The sequence below is a fragment of the Tasmannia lanceolata genome, unplaced genomic scaffold (genome assembly GCF_043159265.1).
Source record: "Tasmannia lanceolata isolate RefF3 unplaced genomic scaffold, GAP_Taslan_0.1 ptg000054l, whole genome shotgun sequence".
Lineage (NCBI taxonomy): Eukaryota > Viridiplantae > Streptophyta > Magnoliopsida > Canellales > Winteraceae > Tasmannia > Tasmannia lanceolata.
Genome location: NW_027518731.1, coordinates 2,592,787 through 2,620,781, shown reverse-complemented (window position 1 = coordinate 2,620,781; position 27,995 = coordinate 2,592,787). Strand labels below are relative to the sequence as shown.

The 27,995-nt window shown below is 37.6% G+C and overlaps 1 protein-coding gene across 3 annotated transcripts; it reads right to left on the bottom strand.

The window, feature by feature from the left end:
- Positions 1 to 105: 105 nt before the first annotated feature.
- Positions 106 to 27,341, bottom strand: LOC143864759 (DNA (cytosine-5)-methyltransferase 1B-like). 3 transcript variants are annotated; one of them, XM_077375565.1, is made up of 14 exons: positions 27,251 to 27,341; positions 17,773 to 17,925; positions 8,426 to 9,394; positions 7,426 to 7,969; positions 5,238 to 6,738; positions 4,937 to 5,101; positions 4,276 to 4,474; positions 4,045 to 4,156; positions 3,701 to 3,848; positions 3,129 to 3,326; positions 2,754 to 3,032; positions 1,776 to 1,937; positions 1,429 to 1,647; positions 106 to 358 (listed from the first exon to the last, which is right to left on the bottom strand). In XM_077375565.1, the coding sequence occupies exons 2-14, from the start codon at positions 17,777 to 17,779 to the stop codon at positions 218 to 220; spliced, it is 4,644 nt and encodes a 1,547-aa protein (XP_077231680.1). In that variant the 5' UTR covers positions 17,780 to 17,925; positions 27,251 to 27,341; the 3' UTR covers positions 106 to 217. The 3 variants fall into 3 exon arrangements, with proteins under 3 accessions (XP_077231680.1, XP_077231678.1, XP_077231681.1); XM_077375563.1 differs by lacking the exons at positions 17,773 to 17,925; positions 27,251 to 27,341 and adding an exon at positions 13,960 to 14,261; XM_077375566.1 differs by lacking the exons at positions 17,773 to 17,925; positions 27,251 to 27,341 and adding an exon at positions 9,710 to 10,298.
- Between the last annotated feature and the right edge of the window lie 654 nt (positions 27,342 to 27,995).

Genomic DNA, 27,995 nt, shown 5'->3' with positions numbered 1-27,995 from the left:
ATAACAAGTAATATATTCAGAATTTTGGCGGGTTAAGAAAATATAGTGTTTTATTTTTTATATAAAAAACTTATTATTAGAATAGATAAAACTCAAAGCATGTGATAATTGTAAATTTGTTGCAGTAATATTTAGAGAAAAATAGCTAAAAGAGATTTAGTAGTTTCCCTGTGAATTTATTTGAATGATATAGTCTAATCAGAAGTATAAAATCCATTCAAGTTGAAGACCGCTTTGCATCCACAACTTCTTTGAGTTTCCTCCCCAATGCAAATGCCAAAGGAGGAGGCACAGCATTGCCAATCTGCCTGTGCTTGCTTTGAATGTTACCACAAAAAACATAGCTATCTGGGAAACCCTGCATGCATACATAATACAAAGGTTAAAATATATATTTATAAACAACTTTACATGCATATATAAGGTTTTTCTGGTCATCTGAGATTATTATTGTTATTATTATCATCAACATTATTATTATCTATAAGGTTGTTTTGGTTATCTTAAATTATTATGGTAAAAATGTAAAAATATGAGAAAAATGTCTTTGGGTGTGGTTATAGACAGCAAAAGGTCTTTTAGGATGACTATATTCTTTACTTGGGCGAGTTCATGCTTATTTCAAAGTCTGAACCTCTTTGGCAGATTGTGGGTTAAGATGGTGGTTTTCGTGGAAGGTTATGAGAAATGATCCATTTTTTATATGCCATTTTATAGGAAAGTATCTACAGGGGCTTGAGAGATAAGGTAGCTTGAGTAGAAGATAACAAAGTAGAATAAAATTGTCATCAATTGGCTTTGATTAACATGTAAAGACGGTTAAAAGCATTGATCTATAGCAGAGAGGAAGAAAACCCATTTTATTAAACAGATAATGCTATTAAAATGGGACATGCTAAATATCGTTGGGCAGAGGATGCCCAATGACTGGAACATATTTTTTACACCAGATTTAGCTAGTCCGCCTGCTATCTCCTTTGCACTCTGAGGGGAAAAATTCATTATTGAGACAAGAAAATTTTTCTCGAGGGTTATTTGAAGCTTAATTTTGATTAATATTCAAGCAAAATCTCAAGTCATTGAAAGAACTGAAAGTGAAGCATAAGTGAGGGTATTAAAGATTCAGAGATGATGATAGATGTTTCCCTAGTCCACGTTTGAAAGAGCATATTACAGACTAGTTCCTTTGCTAAGAAAGGGATTTGAGTAACAGTTTTGAGAAAACAATGTCTATTCATGCTGCAGGTGAAAATAGAACCTTTTTTTTTGGAATGTGTAGCTCTATGCACGTTCATGAGTTTATAGATAGAAATGTAAAATCGACAGGGGCTTTGACAAATCAACTATTTAAGATAGTGGCAATACTAGCACTTATGATGATGAATTGATGATGATGATGATGATAGAAGAAGGAAATCGAGGACCTACTTGAGACCGTGCACACTCGCGAACTGTAAGAATCCTGTCCTGCTCAGGGTGAAAGCACATGCCCACCTTACCCATGGGCTGGGGATCTGTAATGGAAGTTGGGAAGTTTCCTCCCCAATCCAACCTTCCATACAGTCCCTTCCACTGATTGTGCCTCTCGGCTGTGTTTGGTAGGCACCAGGGTATCAAATCAACCATTTGTCCACTTGACAGTTTAACCTGTGCATTCCATATCAAGCCTCATATCAACTCAAAAATGATAAAATAGCCAGCTAAATTTAAAAAAAAAACATTAGACCATCCAAACTGTTATAAATTGTTTAACAGTTGCAATAGGATAGCTGTACCTTCTCATCTGGGAGGTCATGCCAGTCAGCACCTGGGTGCTTTGGAATCCTCTGGCATCTGAGAAGGTTCAATTCATTCATTTCTTTTGATATGTGGTCAGTTAAGACCAACATGTTTCCTCGAATTTGCTTTTGAAACCAGGACACAGGGTTGTTTTTATACTGTGACAGACAAAAACAAGGAGCCCTAGTAAGAGCAGGGAAAATGTAATAAAGAAGTAAATGGTATTCAGAAAATTATCCACCAAAAAACTTGTTGAAGTATGGGATTTGCTAGCGTCCATCGCAAAAGGCATTTCGCGGCTGGTCTGTTGCATGTCAGACCAGCCACCTCGTGAATGAAGACAATAGCTTTTGTCTCCATTCACGAGGTGGCTGGTCTGATGTGTGACAGACCAGCCGTGAAATGCCTTTTGCGATGGACGCTAGCAATTCCCGTTGAAGTATATGTGATTAAATAACACCAACTCTAACAGCTTAAACTTTTGGAGTAATTTGTTGTTTTCACCTGTGTCACAAATATCGTTCTCGAGAATTTCTCAGCAAGGGAAAATCTCGGGATATATTAATTTTTTTTTTTTCAGGTTTATATGGGGAAAAAGATAAAATAAAATAATTTAAAAAATATATAACTATATAAATTTAAGAAAAACATAAAATAAAATATTGTTAAAATCTCGGGATTATTTCGGGATTTTGTCGTTTTATCAAAATGTCGCGATAAAAACATGATATGTTGAAAATATCAGAGATATCTGTGACATAGGTTTTCACAATGTATTAGAACTATTGCCTCACAGCAAGTCCTTGGTTCAAAACCCAACAACTCTTTGATATTAAAAATCCACGTGTACAGCCAACCCCCCCAAAAAAGATGGGCAACACTTGAGGGGGATTGTTGAAGTACAAATGATTAAACAACACCAACTCTAACAACATAAACTTTTGGAGTAATTGTATTTTTTTCACAAAACTCACATCAATTTGGGTTGCAAACGCTCCATTTCCAACCGTCGGGAGATCTCCAATAGTATCCCTTACAGTTATGGAACGGAAAGGTGCCCCTCCAGCAGTACTCCTTGCAGCTGCATATAGATAGTTTCCAGGCAATCTGATTTTCAACTCTGGACTTGCAAAAACATGCATTGGCTCAGGCCACTCAGGGAGTATCTCTTCTGGAGACGCTGCCCATATGAAAGCTCTTTTCCGAGACTGAGAAACACCATAGGCTCCAGCCTCTAGAATACCAAACCTCACCTAAAAAAATCACGCAGAAATGCAAACTTAAATAGCTGATTTCTTCAAAATGATATTTCAAAAATCCAGTCTTAAGTTTATGCAAAAGATCAACACCTGATAGCCCATTTCGAGAAGTGACGCGAGAGTTAAACGGAATGTCTGTCCTTTGTTGAAGGATACAAAATTCCTCACGTTTTCTAAAAGAAAGAATCTTGGCCGGAAATATTCCGCAAAAGACAAAAATGCCAAGATCATCTCACATTGGACCTTACTCCATGTACTTTGATTGAATCGGTTCATGCCAGAGAAGCCCTGCAAAAAACATAGGCCTTGAACAAAATTATAATGATTTCCTAAAAATTTAAGAACTAATTGTGATGGTGCTCAGCATGTGAGATCCTGAAACTAAAAGAATGAACTAGCCCTATTTGGATGGCAAGAATTTTGAAAAAAATTTGGAAAGGAAAAATATTTCTAAAATTTCTTACTTTTTTTACACACGAAAAAGATAATTGGAACCAACCCTATTCAAATTTTATTTAGAGGGACTTACAATTTATGAAAATATCTGTCCAAATTAACTATAATCGTATCATTTTCCTCTAAATCAAGGAAAAAATTCTCGAGAAATTTTTTCTTGCAATCCAAACAGGGCCTATGGTAAGACGGGAAGATTATTATTAGACCTGACATGGTGGCCCTCCATTGATAAAATCAACTTGACCCGGCATTGGTAGGCTATTGATCTTCTCTTCACCGAGCAATGCAGCTAATTCCGCAGCTTCAGGAGTTGAGATACATTCATCTGCATCCCCACACTTTGCCATTGTAGCCCTGCATTTCAAACCATTTATACGTAAACCCAAGTAGAGAAAAAAAAAGCTAAACAAGAGAGAGAGAGAGAGAGAGAGAGAGAGAGAGAGAGAGAGAGACTAAAAAATTAAGACAGAAAATAGAAGAATCAAATAACACAAAATAAAAAAGCAGGGTAAAACTAAAAAGGAAGCCATGCTTCAAATGCAGCAATCACCTTAGAATCACATTGCAATTATCAACAAACAACAATGCCTCTGGATGATTGCGGTTAAAGGCTTCTCCTGCAGGCTGTTCATATTCAATCGCCCATTTGGTAAACGAAACCCCTGAAAGTTTATAGAAACAGCCAATAAATCACCATGAACAAAAAAATCAGAAATTAAAAAAAGAAAAGAAAAGAAAAATACACTTAAGCTGAAATACGATGAACCAATAAGAATCTCACCAGATTTTTGTAACCCTTCAGACAAGCCACCACAACCAGCAAAAATATCTAGAGTAGCCAGGCGGTTCTGTTGATGCGCATTTTTTAGCTCATCAAAATCGGGTTCTCCTTCTTTGCACTTTCCCTTTTTCTTTCTTGATGCATTCTCGTCGACCACCACCTTTACTGAAGATGCCCTTATCTTGACATTAGCAGGCAACTGTTCACATAACACAACTTGGTTAGTTACCTGAAAAATTTGTAAAATCCATAAAAAATGCTCCGTGGTGCAATGCCACAATATATCCGATATTTTCAAAATATATAATTTTTATCGCGATATTTTGATAAAATGACAAAATCCCGAAATAATCCCAAGAATTTAAAAAATATGGTGATATTTTCATTTATTGCGATAATATCACGATATTTTTACGATAATTTTATTATGATTTTTATTTTATATTTTTTCTTAATATATATTTTTAAATAATTTCATTTCATCTTTTTTTTCCTGGTATAAACCCCAAAAATAAACAAAAATTAATATATCTCGAGATTTTCCGTTGCCGAGAAATTCCCAAGAACGATATTTGTGACATAGCCGTGGTGCATTTAAAATCCATCATCACCTAGAATTAGCATTGTGATAAATTTTTAAAGAGAAATAGGGACAAAGTACCTGTTTGAGGGATCCTTTAGTAGAATCATAGATATGTTCGCAGAAAAAGATAGGATCAAATATTGCGGGCCTATCCAAATATGGCAGATCGTGCTTCCTTATAACTTCACACTTGCCTTCGATTGTCTCTACTGGCACGCTAAGTACTTCTTCAGAGTAATAGACCTGGAATCCCACATAAGAGAATTTTAGAGTAGCAGGCCAAGAAAGAATTTCAAAAACAATACATAGAACTATAGAAGTATTCTCATCAAAGACTTTATAAAGCATAAATATGCATCATTCTCAGAAGAAATCTCACATCTCTGACGTCAGAACTATATGCCTTTTCGGAGGAAATGTCCTCGGGCCTATAAAATCTCCTGACTTTGACATGCGTAGATTGTGGATCAGCTTGTTTAGGTCCTTTGGGCACTACAATCTCCAGCAATTCACACACTACGTAAGCTCTAAGTCCCACATTTCTCCCACCCTTGAATGTCCCCACATTCTCAGTTTCGTTCGCAAAGTATTGAGGCTTCATATAAACAAAATTATGAACATAGTACTCAGTCCTCTTGTAGATAAAATTAGTTTCCGAAGAATTTATTATAAATCCCTCTACTTGAGATTCTCTTAGTTTGCAAGAGTAACAAAAACCGGTTCCGAGACCCATTGTTTCAAAAGGGAGAGAAACAAAAGCACCTCTCTCAGGACAAAACAAGCTTTTACAGTAGTACTCCTTTGGCAGTCCACTCTTTTTCCTCTCTTCTGCTTTTTCCCTGTCAATTTTATCAGCATTGGCATTCTCCTTCCTATGTTGATGTCCCCATGGCATCAACCGAATATCCACCACTAGGGTTTGTTTAACATCCCCTAATTCAAATTCCAAACACTCATTTGTTAAGAAAACCTCCCTTTCATTTGCCGCATTCCCAAGAACAGTTTGAGATCCTCTCTTTAGCATTCTCCCATGAACCATTTTCCCACCATCCAATTTTTCTAACATGTACTCTACAAAGATCATAACTGGCACACCTTCCAACTCATCTTGTTCCATCAATACAGCTTTACCCACATCAATTATGTCACCACGAACATTCGCACGTTTGTAGAGAGTCTCACCTGAGCCCATTTTACCAACTGAGTCCCCATCCCATTTGATCTCCTTTATGGTAGAGTTGGACTTATATCGTATTGTAGTTAAATGGGGGTTGGGAGCAATCTCTTGAATTAATACATTCTCTTCCTCCACTCCCTCCTCATTCTCATCTTGCTCCTCCTCAGCCTCTTCTTCATCTTTTAACTCATTGCTTTGTTCCTCCTTTGCATCCTCTGGCAAGTAATTTGAATAGTACTCTCCCCAAATCCTGTTGATAAGCCTAGTAGTGGTGGCCTGCATTGCCTTTCTCTTTGACACCACAGGTGCCATTGCTGCCCTCGGATTTAAGTTTGCTCCCTTTGTCACTACAACCTTTTTCTTCATAACCAATTTAGTATGTTGTCGATCTTCCATTTTGACAGAAAGACCAGTGACAAAAGAAGACCTCCTTATCATCTCATCTGGATATTCAGCAAACTGTTGGAGAATAATTTGCCCATGAACAACTACGTATCTCTCCACCGCCACTGGATTCAAAGAAATATAAGCTGGATGGTCTTTATCGAACTCCGACACTTTCTTGATTACATCTGCAAATGAAAGTCTCGATACCCGGCTTTGTTCCTTCAACAAGGTGATGATACCTATTGCAAGCCTTGCGGTTTTCAAGACCGTTTTATACCATGGCGCATATTGCTTCGACGGCTTGCCAAGCCTGTACCTGAAGGTTGAGAAGAAGCCCAAAATCATACACCAATTTCTTGATACCAGGAGAAAACACATAAAAAGCTATGTTGCATCAGTACGGATATGAGTGTCGGAATCCTACATGGGTATCAAGTGCGGATTCGGCAAACCTCAAAAAGGACAATTCGTGGATTCGCCAAAATATTTTAATCATTAAAAATATATATATATATATATATATATATATATATATATATATATATATATATATAATAATAATAATAATATGGTTGTAATAAGTAATATATTGAAAATTTTAATGGATTTGCTAGGGACCATTGCAGAAGGCATTTCGTGGACCGGCTATTGCATGAGGGTGCAGCGACCTCCGATAATAAGACAAAATCTGTTGAAAAGTGAGGCTATGTGGCTGCTCTCTCTTGCAACATCTTCTGTAATGGACCCCAGCAAATCCCAAATTTTAATAGGTTACGTAGATATAATATTTTATTTCCATTCGAGAAACTTACTACTAGGATGTGTAAAACTCAAAACGTGCAGTAATTGAAAAGTTGTGGTCACGGATTCTTCGCCTATTTAGAAGAATCCATGTAACATGGACAAAAAGTCAAAAAAAAGAAAAAAAAAAGGAACTAATTGATGACAATTGATGATAAATCTAAGGTACTACACGCTCATAATAAAAGGGAAAAGGAAATACCATGCCATGTTTGTTCGGATCGATATGTAGACCATTGATGACCCAAACTCGATCATCCACTCCTTGATTGCACTCAAATAAATAGGAATGCCATCCGTATTCACTGTTTCGGACGCAGTAGAAGACTGTCCCGGTTCATCGTCAAAACAGAACCCACTACCATTGTCCTCTGTCATAGTCCCTGACCCAAATATCATTACATCAACATCAGCGCATGGTTTCATCGGAATGAGCTCTAAAGAAATAAGCCTCGAATCCGAATTATAAAGAGACCAATTGTGAAGCATGCTCCGGGGAAGCTCTGAAGGATAACATAAACCCATGTCATTCTCAAAAAAGACATACTCGTCCATTTCTTGGACAGATGTATTGTAATATGAAGGTAAAGGATAGTCATTTGCAATCTCGTCTTCATTTATCTTTATGTAAAACTTATTTGAAGAATTTGGAGGACGCCGAGTTTTCTTTTGTTTCATTGATTTCCAATCCTCATCCTCTTGCAATAACCGTGCCAATTTCCCGTCCTTATCTTCATCAATTGTACCTGTTAAAGTATAAAAGATTAAATAACACCATCTCCAACAGCTTAAGCTTTTGGAGCAATTGGTTGTTTCACATGGTATCAGCGCAATGAGAAATTATATGATGAAAGGCCTTGCGAACACGTAAAGGTGGTATGTCAGAAGTACCACCCTTGATATTTGATCCAACAACAGCTCCTCAAAAAGTGAGCTTCTGTTGGATTAAATATCAAGGATGGGATGATGGGTACATGTTTATACGACCCGCCATCATATAATTTCCCATAGCAATTGTCTGCGTTCAAAACTCCTTGATATTAAAAATCCACATGTAATGGGCAACCCAAAAAGAGGGGCCACATGTAGGCCAATCCTAAAAAGAGGGGCCACACGTGAGGGGGAGTGTTAAAGTATAAAAGATTAAATAACGCCATCTCTAACGGCTTAAACTTCTGGAGTAATTGGTTGTTTCACAGTACCAGAGGAAGAACCAGAACAATCCAATTTCATTTCGTTCTTAATCTTCAAGCTCCCTTCTAAGACCTTTGGCGCCGGCTTCTTAAATTTGATACTCGTACTCCACTTATCTCTTAGGGCAACAAGAACGGGCAATCCTGTGAGAATTTGATCATTTTTTTTCGATGCCTTATCCAAACCCGCCAATTGATTATAGATAAAATCACCCATTGACACAACAAAATCCTTGCTAGGTGCTCCCCCAGCAAAGTTTTTGCTTCCACTCATTGAACGAACAACTCTGCCAAGCAATTCATCGAGACTCAAGTCAGGATTTCCACCCTTAGATTTTGATAATTTCTTGAAAACTTCAACACATATACGCGCCTTTTCAAAGAAGTGCTCAAAAAACTTCTTGTAACTACTTGCGGGTTTAACGCAATCATAATCTGTAATATCAGTTGAAACCCAAACTACTGGAGATCCGTCTTCATAACCAGAGATTGCCCAAGACTCTATTCGTCCGAAACCTTCACATCTGACTCCCTTATCTTTATCTGAACTTTCATATAAAGGCATGATAATAGCAGTGATATACAAGTCAGCAATTTCGGACATTTCAAATGGCTGAGGTACTCCATTAATATCATGGAAAATAAAATCCACAAGGTCTCTGCTAGGTCTTGGATCATCTTGCCCGTTTTCAGTTAACCGAACAGCAAGGATCTCCTCGTCCACCATGTGGTCTTGTTTAATCCCAACAATAGAGGATTTTTCAGATAAACGGACAGATTTTTTTTCCTTGAAATCTGAACAGGCAGCAGCTCGTCTTGGCATTTTGCGAGAAGCTAAATGTTCTCCACTCTTCTCAGGCTCGCATCTCTTTTTCGCCTTATGATCTGTAGCCGGTACCTCATTGGGGTCCACTTTAACATCATCTGCAGCCACTTTTGGCATCGGACGAGGCCTGCCTCTACCTGTGTTCTTCGTGCCTGAAGCAAGAGGTTAACATGAGAATCAAAGAATAATTCAAAAAAAATGAGAATCATGAGAAAATCCATCCTCAAAACTTATGCAAAATCTAGCAAGAAACCCAAGCAGGGACAGAGCAAGAAAATCAAAGAACCAAGATAAGAAAAGACAAAGGATGAAAAATGAAAGACGAGGAGTAAACCTAGAACAATAACAACAGCGAGAACAGGAAGCATCAAAAGAAAGATGCTAAGAAGAATATGGAAGCTAGATAGCCAAGAAAATAAATAGAAGAACATTTTTTTTGGTAGGTAAGCTGGGATTGAACCTCAGACCTCAAATTTGAAGAACAAAGACTTGACCAATTGAGCTAGAGGCTCAATCCCAGATTGAATGGCACCAAATCTGAAGTATGCTTTGGAAGCCGCCCGAAGACAACGTCAAACGGTGACACGCCAGTGAATCTGCTCATGTTGTTGTAAGCAAACTTGGCCTAAGCTAGAGCAAGATCCCACTGCTCTGGCCTCTCACTTGATAAGCTTCGTAGCATGTTGTCAACTGTCTTGTTCACCATTTTTGTTTGTTAATTCATCTGGGGTGATAGGCACTTCTATACCACAAAGAATTATCGAACCTCCGCCATAAAGTCGTTCAGAAGTCAGAACAAGCTCAAGAACTTAGTATCCCGGCCAGAAGTAGTCTTCAACGGCACTCCATGAAGTTGAACAACCTCTCGAAAGAAGAGATGTGCAATGTTCGCTGCATCATGCGTCTTCTTGCAAGGGATAAATTGAACCATCTAAAAAAATTAACCTCAACAAATATGGAATCCATACCTCATTGAGTCTGCAGAAGATCAACAGTAAGTCCATAGAAAGGTCTTCCCATGGTGCATTTGGAGCCGGAAGAGGCATGTATAACCCCGTATTCTAGGATTGGCCTTTAGAAGTCTGACAAGTAATGCATCTCTCGACAAATCAAACCACATCCCATCGTACTTTTGGCCAAAAATAGCGTTCTGTGACCTTTACAAGAGGCATATCACGCTTGAACAAGGTAGTCATACTGCCCTCCAGTGCGATAATCTGCCCAAACCTAAGAGAAATCCTCAAATGAAGAATACATGTCCTTTAAGACGTCAAATCCCTTGATCTCTGTAGTCATTATAGTAAACACAGTAATACGCCTACTAAATGCACCTGCCACCTTATTCTGCTGGCCTGACTTGTGCTTTCAAAAATAGTGTACTGCATATAGGAAATCTATCTGGCATGCATATGACTGGAAACTGATTGGTTGTTAAAGAACCTCAGCACACCCTTGCGAGCATCACTCAATATCCTGTTGTAGAACGCAATGGGCCTACCTTCCTGTAATCAAACTCCAATCTTAACTCCAAAAGCATCACACCCCACCTCAAATAGTTTCTTGAAGTAGGGTAACACCATAGTGGAAGCTTGAGTCAACTTCTTCTTAAGAAGCTGAAATGCCTGTTCAGCTTCCTCTATCCGTACAAATCTTTCTTGAAGGTCTTAGTCACAGAAGCTATAATAGTACTAAAATTAGGGACAAATCTTCCATAAAAAGTAGCAAGGCCATGGAAACTTCTGACCTCACTCTCACTATAAGGTGAAAGCCACTCCTGAATAGCTATGATTTTTTTGTTCATCGATATGTGTACGGATACGGTATACTGTTGAATCCTAGTAAAAAGCAAAAGACTAGCTAACTCGTCATGAAACTGCACTTCTTAAGGTTCAAGCACAATTTCTCATCTCTTAAAACAGTAAGAACAATCCTAACATGCTCTATTAACCATTATATCATTAAACTATTACGAATTTATCAAAGAAAAGACCCTCTATAGATTGAAGGGTTAGGATCATCCTATGTAAATGACTTTTTGGGACACAAACTATTTACAATGTGGCCTAGCAAATGAACGGTTTGGATCACCCTATGGAGTGGGCCATACAGTACTTTTTTTGAAAAATACTGGACTATACAGCCACACACCATATAAAAACTCTCTTTTTGATAGCTCTCCTATCAACACGCAACCTCCAGATATTTTGCAAACTCTTTGCTACCTCCATCAATGATGATGTTGCAAACTCTATCTTTAACCATGCACTCGCATCTGAAGTGATTGTTGTGCGGTGTGAACTCCTCTAAATTTTGTGTGCACATCACACGCCATATCACCAAAGATTGCCTGGGAGCACAATTAGCAGGTATGATATCTTTTGTATGATGATCTTCTTCATATTCATGTTCATCACACTGCTTTTAATCATCCTCTCCATGCTCAACACAAATGGCAGATTGGTAGTACGCCAGCTGCCGTAGGGACATTGGTTCAATCAAGGACCTAATTGATTGCACTTGTAGCGTAAGATTTGTTGTTTGAACTACGACTGTACAGATCACATCGTGGAACTGAGGTCGTTGCCGAAGTAGATGGAACATCACCTCTACATCCTCTTCCTCGCGTAGGAACACCTGGACAGGCTTACTTGTCCAAAGGGAGGATTCAGAACTAACCGCCTTCTCTTTCACTATTAGGATCGCTGCCTGTGATGTCTCTGTCACCGTGTCACGGCTTGACTCACGTAAGGAGTCCTCGAGGACAATCAGTTGAGCATGGCCTCAACTCACCTCGCCATATTCATTGCCTTAGATGGAGTCCAAACTGGGTGAAGAGTGACCTAGTCTTGGAAGTTGGAGCCATTCAAAAAAAAAGTGACCTAGTCTTGGATCGCCTGACGAAGACCTCTAGTGTAGCATGTCTACCCATTGTATCTTGGTCTCTGAGATATCATTCCTAGATGATAGCATGTAGAACTCCTATGTATAATTCTGCATTGATCTATTACCTTGGCGATAATTTTTGTTATTGTTGGAAGAGTACGTAGTCATAGTCAATGGGTAGAAACCTCTCAAGAGGGATTTGACACATTCGTTCCCACTTCCAAATTAGTCGCTTCCTTGTCCTTGTACGAGAGAGTTGGAGTTGCTCCCATCATGTCAAAGCTTCTCTGTTAAGATTATTAGCCACGAGTTTCATTTTCTTCTCCTCGGGTAGTATCATGCAGTAAAAGAAATCTCTTGACCGCTGCAAGAAAATTGAGGAAGTCTTATTACAAAGTTGAACGTTGAACTTGGAAAATCTACCTTAATCTAGAAGTCGTGATCACGATTCGCTCTTGTGGAACTCGACCACAGGCATGCCTTGGATGGAAGGTGTCATCGAGCTCCTCCTCGCTAGAGTAATCCTCCTTTGGAAAGATAAGGAACTCTAGTGTCGGGGTGTGGATCTTGAAGTCCTCACCGATCGTTGCCGTCAATATGGGGTTGCTCGCACTCAAGGGAATTCAACCGTGCCCATTGCTCCATTATTTGATCAATGGTAGCTTGGAGAGTGTTAATCATCTCTATTGATACATTGCTTGATTCTCGTTCTTCGTTGGAAGCCATGGAAACTACAACTTAACTCTGATACCAACCGGCATAGTCGGATGCGTAAAGAAAAATCGGGGGTTGATGAATGATCACTGTCGACCTCCGATCGATAGACCTTAAGATCCGCCAAAGGGGCTCTTCGAATGGATGAAGAGTGAGATGAAGTCTCTTATGAAAATTTAATTTAGAAAATTGGTTCAAGTGCAAACATGTCTTGCACTTGGGTATATTTATAGACAAGAGTAACTCCTTTCCAATCTCTAACTCCTACTCATAGACCAACTCAACTACCTAAACACACTATGATATAACTTGTTAACTTACTTGGACTTTACTACGCCAAAAATGTGTTCCTAGCCTACTTGGAATTGACTACCCCAAAGATGTGTTGCTAACCTTCTTCTCGTGGGCCACATGACAATTTAAATAGAAAAATGAGAATCAAATCAAGACTAAAAAGAACAAGAATAAGAAACTAGGGCAAGGAGGCCCAAATGCAATAGGATAAGCAGAAAATGAAGACAGTATTCAACAACAACAACAACATCAATAACAACAACAACAAATAGTTGCATTAACAATTAAAATTAAAAAACAGAAAATGCTAAGAAATATATCGGAACAAAAAATGTACCCGATAATTAAGCAGAAGTGTTTTTCATTTTTATTGCAGAAATTGAATTGAATTAAAAAAGTACAGATCAAATAGGAGTAACAAGAATCCCTAATAAGAACTTGCACAGAAACCCAACAGAAAAAAGAAAAGTTTGCAAGTTAAAAAAAAAAACCAAAAAAAAAAGATTTTAAAGGGAAAAACAATTGGAACCTAATAACAGCACAAAACATAATGAAAAATATCTGAGAGAAGAAAATTAGAAATAAAAGAATTTGCAGGAAAAGAATAAAAAATACTTACAAAAGCACTTAAAACCAAATTAGAACAGAATCTAGAATAAAAACACACCCAAAAATGCAAATTAGGTCTTATTGAAAAGAAGACCCAGATTGAATTAAGCTGTCTATGATTATAAAAACTGTGCATTGGCATTTGATACTTTTAATTGTCACAGAAAGGGAGAAGGGCGTCCATTATCAAAATGCAGAATAAATTGGGAAGAGTTACCTGAAGCAAAATCGATGGATTTGAAGGGAATTGGATTTAAATCCAAGACCGTTGCAGATCCCATTTTGGGTTATTATTCAGTAAACAAAAAATTAAGAATAAAGAATCTGAGCTCGTGTGAAGCAAACCCTAAAAATTGAAGGGGAGTGTATGAAACCCTTAAAATTAGCTCCTGTAAGGGTTTTCGTGGTGTGTTTAGAAAGGAACAAAAGGGCGGGAACAGATAGAAGGAGAAGTTCATTTTGTCTGAATTCGAGCCAACCCCAGAAAAAAACCCTAATTTCCTTTTGGTAAGGAGCTTGAATTTTGGAAAGCTTGAATTTTAGGCAGTCGAACGTTGGAGGAATAAAATCTTAAAATGACTAAAATACCCCTACATTTGTCCCATACTATGGGGTTTTTGGTCATGTTTGAACTTCGAAGTCAGCTACGCTTGGTGGGCCTGCTAAAAAATCATTGTGATCAGATGATCCTGACCATTTGATGGATATAAGTCTTCAAATGAACGGTTATAAATAAATAAATAATTCATTACAAATCCACATTTAACAAGAAATGAAATTCTTTTATCAAACGATTGAGATTCAATGATAAGTCTGGTATCAATACCACATACATAGGGCATAGTTGGATTACCGGAACAAGGAATAAGAATGATACGTGCATGTGTTATTATGGTGTATATGGGAATGTTTAAAATGTAGTTATTATGTAGTCTATGGCTTATGTGTTTTGGTTAGTGGGAGTTAGTTGTTGATGATGTATCTTGCAGGTAGGCAAATGGATTGATGATGTGTAACTATCTTTGTGTGTGGTTTAGTAGTTATATTATAATTGAAATGAAGAGAATTTGCAACCAATATAGAAACTTATATTTAAGGAGAGTCATGGTTCCTTTCGAATTGAACCGTCATGAAGTTCAGTTGTCTTGAATAAACCTTTCTCCCATCTCTCTTCCATCTTCTCTTTGTTTATTTGTGTAACGACCAATTAGGCACATAACAAGTGGTATCACAACAATCAAACCTGGACAATGACTACATTTTGGGGGATTTTGAATTCCGTGCGTGATAGTTTTCGACAAATTAAAGTGCCTGTTGCAAAATTGATGGAAGGATGACAGCGATTTTGCGGAAGACTTGAACAAATCAGCATACAATCGAAGAAATGTGCCAAGATAAATAAAAGTTGAATTTTGAAAATGTTGATCTTATGGTGGAGAAAGATGCACGAATTGTTGACGACGGAGACACTTTAATCGAATATCATGCCAAGGATTATCTCGATTTTATTCAACCGTTCGATCAATCCATTGTTTCGATGTGGTTTCATGAAGAATCGTACTTTTTTCCAAAATTGATCAAAATGGATTTTGAAGGTGAGGTACAAATGATTGCGACAGTTGGTTTTAATAATAATAATTGTGTTTGTTCAATAAAATTGTGTCCAGGAATTTGAGACCCGGGTGAAATAGACTATTTTCTCAAATTATTCGACCTTGAGGGCAATGTCATTTCAAGGGCGAAGGAATGATATGTGCATTTGTTATTATGGTGTATATGGGATTAGTTAAAATGTAGTTATGACTTATGTGTTTAAGATAGTAGGAGTTAGCTGTCGATGATGCGTCCTGTAGGTAGCCTAAAGGATTGACGATGTGTAACTACTTTTGTGCTTGCATTTAATAATTATATTATCATGGAAATGAAGAAAATTTACAACCAAGCACAGAAACTTATGTTTTGGGAGGGTCATGGTTCCTCTCGAATTGAACTGTTAGAGGTCCGGTTGCCTCGAATTAACCTTTACCAAATCTCTTTTCCATCTTTCTTTGTTTATTTGTGTTACGGTCAATTAGGCATGTAACAAAGATTCGGCGCCTGTTTCTCTATTCATGATTGGCATTGTTGGCGTAAAAGGAAATGCAGGGCAAATTTTTGACAGAATATCGGGCGGATTTTGATATCGTCTAAAGAGGTGGTATTTTCAATCCATTCCTTATGCTAATGCTTACCTAGGCAGTAGAATCGGAATTGATATTCCCTTTATTAAAGTGATTGGAAAAGGATTGGAATTTGATTTCAATACCGATTCCTGATTCCTATAATCCAAACACAACAACAATGAATGATGAAAACATAGAGATAAAATTGGCAGGAATACTACCAATGGGATCAATGGTGAAGCTCAATTATAAGGTTTGGGTCAGTGGTATGCTAGGTTCTAGGCTCCTTGATCAGGATATGTATGTGCAATCAAGACTTCCTATCTCATTAAACATTATGAGGATACTGAGATGGTTTTGGTCCCATCTTGAATGGATGTCGCCCATGAAAAAATAAAACAGTGAAATCCTAAAGGAGGCTTGATTGATCAAGGACTCAATCATTTCCAGCTTATGTTTTTTTTTATGAGTAAGCTGGGGTTAGGCGGATACCTACCAGTATATTAAAAAAAGAAAGATGATACAATAGCTGGAACAGGACCACTACCCAATCTTTAGAACAATGTCTATGGAAAAGGGCAAAACAACTAGGGTCGTGATACCCTTGAAGACAAACTCAAGACAATCAAGAGAAACAAAATACACGAGCTGGATTTGTGCAATTGGTGGGTCTTGGGGGACAAGTGATCCTTCGAGCATGACCCCATACTCAGGTGAAGCCTTGTTTATTGTGATCCAGGAGATCTATCAACTTTTGGATATACTTCCTTATTCTCTAGCTTTTCCTCAACTCCTGAACTATTGGGGGTTGACGTTAATCTCATTGGGATGAAGAAAAGGGAAGTAAGTTTTCCTTTTTTTTCCTTTGGACTTTTTGCCGTGAGTCTTCTTTAGTGTTGGAAGGATGATCCTTCCATATCATGATTTCCTTCTTCAATGTGGGATGTCCCTTCCTCAAGGGTATCTAAATGCGATAATCTGTTTCCTTGGCTCTTTAGGGGCAATCTCTTTAAAACTTCAACATGAGGCTCACCATGATGGTATTTTCAGCTTATGTTTAACTCATTTTGCTCGAATTTTTTTCTCTAGTGGAAAACAATACTTGTTTTCTATGTCAATTGTAAACCTACTTCACCCTAGAATTTTATATCACAAGTATATGTAGACATATAGATTTTTTTTTTCAAAAAAAAGGTTCCAAAATAATATGTGCTACACCCGAGCAATATGATGGCACGAGAAGAACCTGTAGATAAGATGCATTTTTTGATAGGTAAGCTAGGATTGAACCTACGACCTCAAGATTGAGATAAAAAGCATCAACTACTGAGCTATAGGCCCAGCCCCTATAGATGACATGCATTTAAGCATATCACACAACTTCAACTAGTTATCAAAGTAAGCAATTTATAAACAGGGAACAATATTTTCATCCACTTTTGGAGCATTTCCGCCCTATTTTTACCTAAAATGATTGCCCTTTCGCCCTCTTAAATTTGTTTTTTCCCTAAAATTGAAAGGAAAAGGCAAATAAAATGGGGTGGAAATATCACTTTCCTTATGCATATTCTTAATATAGATGTTTTTTTTTTTGATGACGTAGGATGTCCCCACCCCTTCGGGAGTAGGACTAGTCCCTACGGATACACGCAACGACACACACACCACGTGTATCAGGTAAGTCGGAGGCGGGATTCGAACACTCGTCAATAGGGAGCATACCCGTGACTTTATGCCGAAGAGCCAACTGCCTCGGCAGTTGTTGGGCTTCACATACCTTCATCTTAATATATCTAATTTTCTATTTACAATAAGAATTATGCATGTTGTGCATCGTGCATGCAATTGTGTTTGAGAAAACTCTTTACCTCTCATATTTGTAGGTTGCTCTTTGTCGTTCTAGGAAGCTATGAACCGTCGATCTTAGATCTCACGTGCCAGAAGTACTATCCTCTACTGTGATTGCGGGTGCTTGGCTATATATGATAGCTATTTATAATCCGTCCTCTTGCACTGGGCACCTATAGATAACAAGAAAAGTTCTCAAGTTAATGCAAACTGAACTAAATATGAAAGAATATATAAGATCTCACATTTGGATTGATTGGGTGATAGATTAGGCAATTAGGATAGATGAATTAAACATAGAGCGACTGATTACAAAAAAAGAAAAACCATTGCGAAAGAGTTACAAATAGTGTGACGGAATTTTTGTGACCGCCGCTAAAGGGTAACAAATATTTTTCCGTCACTATAAATGTTTTACAACGATGGAACAATAGCAACATTTTTTTTCGTCGCAATAAAGTGTTTTTCTTGTAGTGTTAAGTAAGATTAAGATTTTTATCGTTAGCACCTTGTATGTTTATCTTAAACACTTTCTATATTTATCCCCGTAGTTCTATATAAGTATTAGAGCACATTGAAATCTAATATAAGCTTCACTAATATTCATCTCTTTCAGAATCAACCTTGATCTCGGCCTTCAAAAGCTAGCTAGTCCCTAGGTCAATCCATTGAAATTATTCATATTTCGAATTGGTTAATTTTCATTAGGTTAATTCATCTTTATTATAAACCTAATAACTATCATAAAATAAGAGAATTTCTAAAGGGGATTAACAATTCATTGAGCATTTTACCAAGGTTTAAAAGGAGATCACCCATGAAGAAATTGGAAAACATATATTGATTCTTTCAATAGAAAAAGGACAAGATCATCAAATAAAAGAAAAGGAGCAAATCTCTCCCTTTTGTTCTTTAATCATTAAGGGCATTACTCTTTATAGTTGAAACTGAACTCTCTCTCTCTCTCTCTCTCTCTCTCTCTCTCTCTCTCTCTCTCTCAAAACAAGTATTTAAAACCAAAATATCATTTTAGCAGGTGATAAGTTACAAATAGTGTGACGGAATTTTTGTGACCGCCGCTAAAGGGTAACAAATATTTTTCCGTCACTATAAATGTTTTACAACGATGGAACAATAGCAACATTTTTTTTCGTCGCAATAAAGTGTTTTTCTTGTAGTGTTAAGTAAGATTAAGATTTTTATCGTTAGCACCTTGTATGTTTATCTTAAACACTTTCTATATTTATCCCCGTAGTTCTATATAAGTATTAGAGCACATTGAAATCTAATATAAGCTTCGCTAATATTCATCTCTTTCATAATCAACCTTGATCTTGGCCTTCAAAAGCTAGCTAGTCCCTAGGTCAATCCATTGAAATTATTCATATTTCGAATTGGTTAATTTTCATTAGGTTAATTCATCTTTATTATAAACCTAATAACTATCATAAAATAAGAGAATTTCTAAAGGGGATTAACAATTCATTGAGCATTTTACCAAGGTTTAAAAGGAGATCTCCCATGAAGAAATTGGAAAACATATATTGATTCTTTCAATAGAAAAAGGAAAAGATCATCAAATAAAAGAAAAGGAGCAAACCTCTCCCTTTTGGTCTTTAATCATTAAGGGCATTACTCTTTATAGTTGAAACTGAACTCTCTCTCTCTCTCTCTCTCTCTCTCTCTCTCTCTCTCTCTCTCTCTCTCTCTCTCTCAAAACAAGTATTTAAAACCAAAATATCATTTTAGCAGGTGATACATGGCATAGTTTAAAAAACTCAACTCAATACCAAGGTTTTAAATTTCGACCGAACTCCGAAATTTCGGGTTTCGGTCGAGAGCGAAACCGAAATCGGGTATACTCGAAACGGTATAAAATTTCGACCAAAATTTCAAAATTTCATTTTCCCCGAAATTTAGGCCGAAATTTAAGGGATTTAAAGCAAAAGGAAGATATTTTTTTTTGGGAAATAATACTTTCCCTAAATTTCATCCGAAATTTCAAAATTTTGGCCGTAAATTTCAGTTTCGGTGAGGAACGAAATCACTCCCGAAACCCAAAGTTAAAACCTTGCTCAATACTATATATATAGGAAATTGTTTGTGAGCAGTTGCTCAGACAAGCTTATCTGAGCAGAGCTCACAAACCATAGAGGGGCCCACATTTTGGGGGTGATCCTAAGCATTCATTTGGAAGGCCCCATCATGGATGAGGTGTTTTAGTCTAAGTTACCTAGTTAATAGACTTTCTTATTTAGTAGGTAGTAACTATGGGATAGTTTCCATCTTTCTCAAGATGAAGTGGGGAGAGTTAATTTGTATTTATTCTCATAATTGAAAGAATAAAGGAATCTCTGCATTTTGGTTAAAAGATGGTTTTCCAGGATGACACCATTTCCCTCTCTTTGTGGGTAGCTGCCATCTGATCGGTCTAGAACCTATCATTTTGGTAGCAGAGCAATCGATTCTTAGGCATGCCTAGGAAGAAACAACGTGCCACCAATCCGAAAAAGACGAAGGCTCATGTCGATCACATTGAAGCACACGTGACTGAGTTGAAGGGGCAACTTGATGACAAGTTTAATCTCCTTCTACGTGCAATGGGACGATTGTCATCACGGATGCCGACTATTACTGGTGACGGCGAGTTGAATGTTGGGAGTGAAGGAGGATCAATTAGCGATAGTGTATGTTCAAAATGTGCAAGGAGATGGGCGGATCCAAACATGCTTCGCATGAATAGACTTTCCTAGATATGATGTACATGATCGCCCTTGAATTTATATACAACACAGAGCAATTCTTTAGTTATCATAGGACATTGGATCATGAGAGAGTTCTATGGACGTCATTTCACATGGATAAGGTGGCTTCCACATGGTTCCAATGAATGCATAAAACCACATCCATTCTTTCTTGGAAAGTAACTTATAGAAGCACTATTATTACGGTTTGGTGTGACTGATTACAAGAACTTAGATGGGTTGTCGTGCAAATTAACACAAGGATCGAATACAATCTAAGTTTATCAAGAGGAACTTGAATGGATTGCAAATTGGGTTGAAGGGTGGACAGACAAGGCGCTAATGGGAACATTCACACAAGGCTTGCGAGACGAGATCGGACAAGAGGTATTAATGTTCCAACCTTTGTCCTTAAAGCGTGCGATGGGTCTAGCTCAGCGTCAAGAGGATAAGTTATAACGTTTGTGGAAATCAACACGCCTAGGCCTTAGTCATGTGGCATTGCCAACGAGCTCTACGATGAGTCATACAGGTTCTGGAAGATCAACAAATGTTGGTTCGAGTGTTACTACCACCCCACCCAACCCAAAGAGTGGGTCCGAAATGATTACCGCCCCAGTTAAACATATCTCATCAGAGGAGATGCGTAGTAGGCGTGCACAAGGTCTTTGTTATTATTGTGATGACCACTTCATGCCTGTTCATCGATGTAAGGACATGCAAATTTTTATGATTGAAGATTCGGAGGAACATGATATGCCGTTGGATGAAACTGGACACAATGCAGTGGTGGAAGTTACACATTTTCCTTCACGCCATGAGGACGTGGCTTGGCTTCGGGGGAGTCAATGTTACACATTTGGCAACATTACATTTTGTGATTTGATTTATTTCCTTACAAATCTTTTGGTTTTTTATTCTATTTCTTTATATTTTAGTCTAAGTTACACAGTTAATAGAATTTCTTATTTAGTAGGTAGTAATTATGGGCATGGTTTTAAATTTCAGTTTCGGTATCGATTTCGGACCCCATCAAAATCAAAATTTCGACCAAAATTTCGTTCGAAATTCGACGAAATCAAAAAAGCCATTTTTTATCACGTCTGGAATTTCGGCCGTATGAAATTTCCGCCGAAATTTCAAGGAAATATTAAATAATGAATAAAATATATTTTTTCCTAAAATTTCGGACCGAAATTGCAGGAAACAATTGTCGAAATTTCGGCAAAATAAAGTACCGTTCGGGTATTAGCTGTTTCGGTGTCGGTCCAGACCGAAACCTGAAATTTCGAATTTCGGTCGAAATTTAAAACCATGATTACGGGATAGTTGCCATCTTTCTCAAGATGGATGGAGGAAAATTAATTTGTATTTATTCTCATAATTGAAGGAATAAAGGAATCTCTGCATTTTGGTTAAAATCTGGTTTTCCAGGAGGCAGCCTTTCCCTCCCTCTGTGGGTAATTGTCATTTGATAGGTCTAGAACCTATCAGTATTTCCCGCAAAGATTAAAGAACAAAAGGAAGGGGGATATGATTTTTATTTTTCAAGTAAAGGAATGAATATTGTTTTCTATTTTCTTCCTTAGCGAAATCCTTTTAATCACGGTAAAATGCTCAATAAATTGTTAATCTCATATAGAAACTCTCTTATTTTATGATGGTTTTTGTATTTACAATAAAGATGCATGAATCCAATAACTCAAATGATTCAATGAATTAAGCTGTTTATTAATAATTCCAATTGATTGATCTAACGATTGGTTTTGAAGGCCAAGATCAAGGTTGATTCCAAAAGAAATGAATGCGAGCGATTGCTTATATAGATTACTCTAGGGAATTTAACCGGGTGGAACTGATAATTTAATCGACTGGATTCTAGATCAGGCAACCACTCTAGATGAGGTAGCTAGATAGATTAAGTTTTTTTTTTAATCTTTGTCACCTTCTATGTTTATCTTAGTTACTTTCTGTGTTTATCTCTGTGAGCTATATAAACACTCATTAGAGCTCATTGTAATTGTTGGGGTTCCACGCAAAAGCAAATAGTCACACATCGGTAAAGTGATGCGGATGGGGATGGGTTATAAGGGAATGGGCACCCTCCCTCTAACGGCTAGCTTTTAGGGGTGAGTTCTACCCGGTTAAATTCCCTACAAATAGTATCAGAGCTCAGAGCGTGATAAACCCGGTTTTCCACTGAGGGCGGGAATGTCCCTCGAGGAAGATCTTGGAAACCCCGGTGTAGTATCTCGTGGTTCCCACGTTGTCGCCGTGTGGAGAGGCGAGACGGTCCACGTTGCTTCCGCGTGGAGAGTGAGATTGTTGGGGTTCCACGCAAAAGTAAATAGTCCCACATCGGTAAAGTGATGAGGATGGGGATGGGTTATAAGGGAATAGACACCCTCCCTCTAACGGCTAGCGTTTAGGTGTGAGTTCTAGATGGTTAAATTCCCTACAGTAATCTATTTAAGCATCGCTAGCATTCATTTCATTTGGAATCAACCTTGATCTTGGCCTTCAAAACCAATCGTTAGATCAATCGATTAGAATTATCAATAAATAGGTTAATTCATTGAATCATTTGAGTTATTGGATTCATGCATCTTTATTAGAAATACAAAAACCATCATAAAATAAGAGAATTTGTAAATGAGATTAACAATTTATTGAGCATTTTACCATGATTAAAAGGATATCACTAAGGAAGAAAATAGAAAACAATATTTATTCCTTTACTTGAAAAATAAAAATCATATCCCCCTTCCTTTTGTTCTTTAATCTTTGTGGGCAATACTGATAGGTTCTGGAGCTATCAAATGACAATTACCCATAGAGAGATGGAAAGGGTGCCTCCGGAAAACCAGATTTTAACCAAAATGCAGTGATTCCTTTATTCCTTCAATTATGAGAATAAATACAAATTAATTTTCCTCCCTCCATCGTGAGAAAGATGGCAACTATGCCATAATCATGGTTTTAAATTTTGACCGAAATCCGAAATTTTGGACCGAAATTTCAAGTTTCGGTCCGGACAGAAACAACTAATACCCAAAACCATACTTTATTTCGCCGAAATGTTTTGAGAATTTCGGTCGAAATTTTGGTTTTCTGCAGTTTCGGTCTGGAATTTTAGGAAAAAATATATTTTATTCATTATTTAATATTTCTCAGAAATTTCCATCGAAATTTCAGGCGGCCGAAATTTCAGACGGGATAAAAAATGGCTTTTTTGATTTCGTCGAATTTCGAACGAAATTTCGGTTGAAATTTTGATTTTGGTGGGGTTTGAAACCGGTACCGAAACTGAAATTTAAAACCATGCCCGTAATTACTACCTACTAAATAAGAAATTCTATTAACTACATAACTTAGATTAAAACATAAAGGGAATAAAATCAAACACCAAAATATTCGTAAGGAAATAAATCAAATCACAAAATGTAATGTTGCCAGATGTGTAACATTGACTCCTCCGAAGCCAAGCCATGTCCTCATGGCGTGATGGAAAATGTGTATCTTCTACCACTGCATTGTGTCCAGTTTCATCCAACGGCATATCAGGTTCCTATGAATCTTCAATCATAAAAATTTGCATGCCCTTACATTGATGAACATGCATGAAGTGCTCATCACAATAATAACAAAGACCTTGTGCATGCCTACTACGCATCTCCTATGATGAGATCTTTTTAATCGGGGAGGTAATAATTTCGGATCCACTCTTTGGGTTGGGTGGGGTGGTTGTAACACTCGACTCAACATTTGTTAATCCTCCAAAACCTGTATGACTCATCGTAGAGTTCGTTGGCAATGCTACATGACTAAGGCCTAGGCGTGTTAATTTCCACAAATGTTATAACTTATCCTCTTGACGCTGAGCTAGACCCATCGCACACTTTAAGGAAAAAGGTTGGAACATTAATACCTCTTGTCGGATCTCCTCTCGCAGGCCTTGTGTGAATGTTCCCATTAGCGCTTTGTCTGTCCACCCCTCAACCTGATTTGCAATCCATTCAAGTTCCTCTTGATAAACTGAGATTGTATTCGATCCTTGTGTTAATTTGCACGACAACCCGTCTAAGTTCTCATAATCAGTCAGACCAAACCGTAATAATAGTGCTTCTATAAGTTCTTTCCAAGAAAGAATGGATTTGGTTTTATACATTCATTGGAACCATGTGGAAGCCACCTCATCCATGTGAAATGACTCCCATAGAACTCTCTCATGATCCGATGTCCTATGATAACTAAAGAATTGCTCTGTCTTGTATATAAATTCAAGGGGGATCATGTCCATCATATCTAGGAAAGTCTATTCATGCGAAGCATGTTTGGATCCGCCCATCTCCTTGCACATTTTGAATATAGACTATCAATAATTGATCCGCCTTCACTCCCAACATTCAACTCGCCGTCACCAGTAATAGTTGGCATCCGTGATGACAATCGTCCCATTGCATGTAGAAGGGGATTAGACTTGTCATCAAGTTGCCCCTTCAACTCAGTCACGTGTGCTTCAGTGCGATCGACGTGAGCCTTTGTCTTTTTCGGATTGGTGGCACGTTGTTTCTTCCTAGGCATGCCTAAGAATCGATTGCTCTGATACCAAAATGATAGGTTCTAGACCTATCAGATGGCAGTTACCCACAAAGAGAGGGAACTGGTGTCATCCTCGAAAACCAGCTTTTAACTAAAATGAGAGATTCCTTTATTCTTTCAATTATGAGAATAAATACAAATTAACTTTCCCCACTCCATCTTGAGAAAGATGGAAACTATCCCATAATTACTACCTACTAAATAAGAAAGTCTATTAACTAGGTAACTTAGACTAAAACAAAAAGGAAATAAAATCAAATTAAAAAAAGATGTGTAAGGAAATGAATCAAATCACAAAGGGGGGCAGCCCAATCCAACGAAAGAAGATTTTCTCTCCGAAATGATGAGAAAGTCCACGTGGCGCCCCCTAAAGGAGATTTGCATGCGAGATCAAAGTATAAATACACCATTAAGTCCCAAAGAAAGGGGCTGGAACAAAAAAAGGAGGAGGAGATATGAGGAAAAGAAAACGGGACTGGATCCCATCCGATCCCTCTCGAGGCCGGCTAAAGGAAGGAGGCCCACCTAGAATTATTAAGGTTTGCTGATCCTAAGTGAGAGAGGGGAGAGAGGCGCTGGACGCCCGAATCCCATCCCCCCCCCCCCCCCCCCCCCCCCCTCCTTCCTGCTTGTTACCTCTGACCCGACCACCCAGTTATCAAAGAAAAGAACCCGCATATTGGTCTTGGTAAACCCGATTATACCTCAGCCATTTCTTGTTGTCCATTATATCGTTGGCCTAGAATCTGACTTGGGTGTCGAAGTGGTCGTCCGGGACCCACCCCAGACCCCCTAACCCCTCTGTTTGTGATTGCAGACCTCAGCAGAGGCCCTCTGCCCACCGCGCGATCGCAGACCCGGATTCCGGCGCCATCACGCACCTATCTACACGACTGCACGTTGGGAGTATGGCAAAAGTGAGTGCCTCCCTTAATGTTTGATCCAACAGTAGCCTAGCTCGTATAAAGTCAGTTGTGAATTGATCAAATATCAAGGGTGGCGTTTTGATTATGTACAGCTATGGATGTTTACCATAAAAAGCTAGTATAATGATGTTTGTGTGAACTATTTTATTTACTTAAAAATTATAACTAAGCCCCTCCGTTGTACATATTCTTTCATGCGCCCTTATCTTGAGTAATCACCCTCATTTTTATAGTTGGAAAATGATTTTCCCAATAAATTTTTTTTTGTAAAATAATATTTCTAACAATAAGAATATCTTGCCATGTTTCCATAAAATAACCATAGTACCCTTTTCAAGATTTTTTTAATATTAAGATTTCATCTCATTCTTATTAAGGACATTTTAAAAAATGTGTAAAAAAATAGGTAAAAAAAAAGGGACTTAATTACGCTTTCTAGGGTTAAGAGAATTTTGATGCAATTTAGAAGGTATGTTTACAAGAACATTCTTACAAAATTGCCTATAAATAATATGCTATTTATAGATAAAGGGATGCTAAACTGAAGGGTGCCCTTGTAAAAACCCAGGCACAAAGGCACATCATTAGATCAACTTCACCCTAATCAAATAGTATGTTCCGCATTGTGGCCGCTCACTTAGTTATATATGTTAATCTATTTATAATTTGTTGCTCTTTATCAAACAACGTCCGCCAAAGGATCATAAATAGCGAAGGATTTTATTAACAGTTGCTAATGAAATACACGTAGCGACGTAAAAAAATAAAAAATAAAAATCAATCCCTATAAAATACTTATAGTGATGAAAAAAATCGATCGCTATAAAATGTTTATAGCGAGGGAATAATAGCGACAGTTATATATGTTAATCTATTTATATATAATTTGTTTCTCTTTATACTTGTTACTTGATGTGTTATTCGCGCGAATCCTCCTAGAAGTTTAAAAATTTTAAAAATCACCCAAATACATTTAAATCGGAATTAACCACCCTTGATCTTGGTCTTTTAAAACTCAGTCTTCAAATCAATGGATTGAAATGAGTCAGATTCATAGTCTGAATCAGTTAATCACCCTTTTCATGATATTTTTAATAATAGCGGAAAACAATGAAAGATTTAAACAAGATTAATAAATTTAAAGAGCATTTTACCCGCGCTATAAGGAGATCTGCAAATAAAAAAAATTAGGAACTCCTATTGAAACTTAGAAAAGAAATACTCACCAGATGAAAAAAAGGAGATTATCTATCTTTTTCATTTGCAAACTCTGCCATCTCTCTGTGTGTGTGTGTGTTCTTCTTCTTCTTCTTCTAGGTTTTATAAACGAATGAAAAAGGGTAGAGAGGGGGAGAGTAGAAAAGGCTGTGCATGCAATTGATTCCCTCTGCAAAGACAACACGTTCAATGTATCATCGTTATATTTGGAAATCTCTATCTGTCTCATACTCATGTAGTCCCTTCCCACGTGTTTGAAGATAAAAAAAAGATCTTTTATAAGCCTATACATAGTATAAAAGATCTTTTATAAGTCTCATATTAATTAAATGAATAAGACAAAATCTGTTGAAAAGCAAGCCTTCGTGGCTGCTCTTTGATGCAACAGCAGGCACGCGAAATACCTTCTGCCATGGTCCCTAGCAAATCCCATATTACATATAGGATATGATGCTTCATAAATTAAGGTGGGACCTCATTGTAATACAGTTAGGCCCGACCACTATGGTCTATGTCACACTAGGTCCCACATTTGATTTATCTGAGCTCTATATTTGAGAGGCCCTGCTGGATCTTTTATGCACTAAAACCCACGCCAATCCTACAATCCTAGCATCCAATAGTGTGTTTTTTTAGAACCGTTGCGTACGTATAGTTTATAGGATTTCCATACTGTTTTTTTACAAATGGCTGCATTTTCTCCCCGCATGGAAAAGTCAAACAAAATGGCGTGGTAATATCATTTTCCTCGTG

Coding starts and splice junctions, on each gene's coding strand:
- LOC143864759 (XM_077375563.1), bottom strand. CDS start 14,023: ATGGGATCTGCAACGGTCTTGGATTTAAATCCAATTCCCTTCAAATCC. Junction 4,475..4,936: donor CTAAAGGATCCCTCAAACAG/GTACTTTGTCCC, acceptor TTATGTGAACAG/TTGCCTGCTAATGTCAAGAT. Junction 3,327..3,700: donor ATGGAGGGCCACCATGTCAG/GTCTAATAATAA, acceptor TGTTTTTTGCAG/GGCTTCTCTGGCATGAACCG.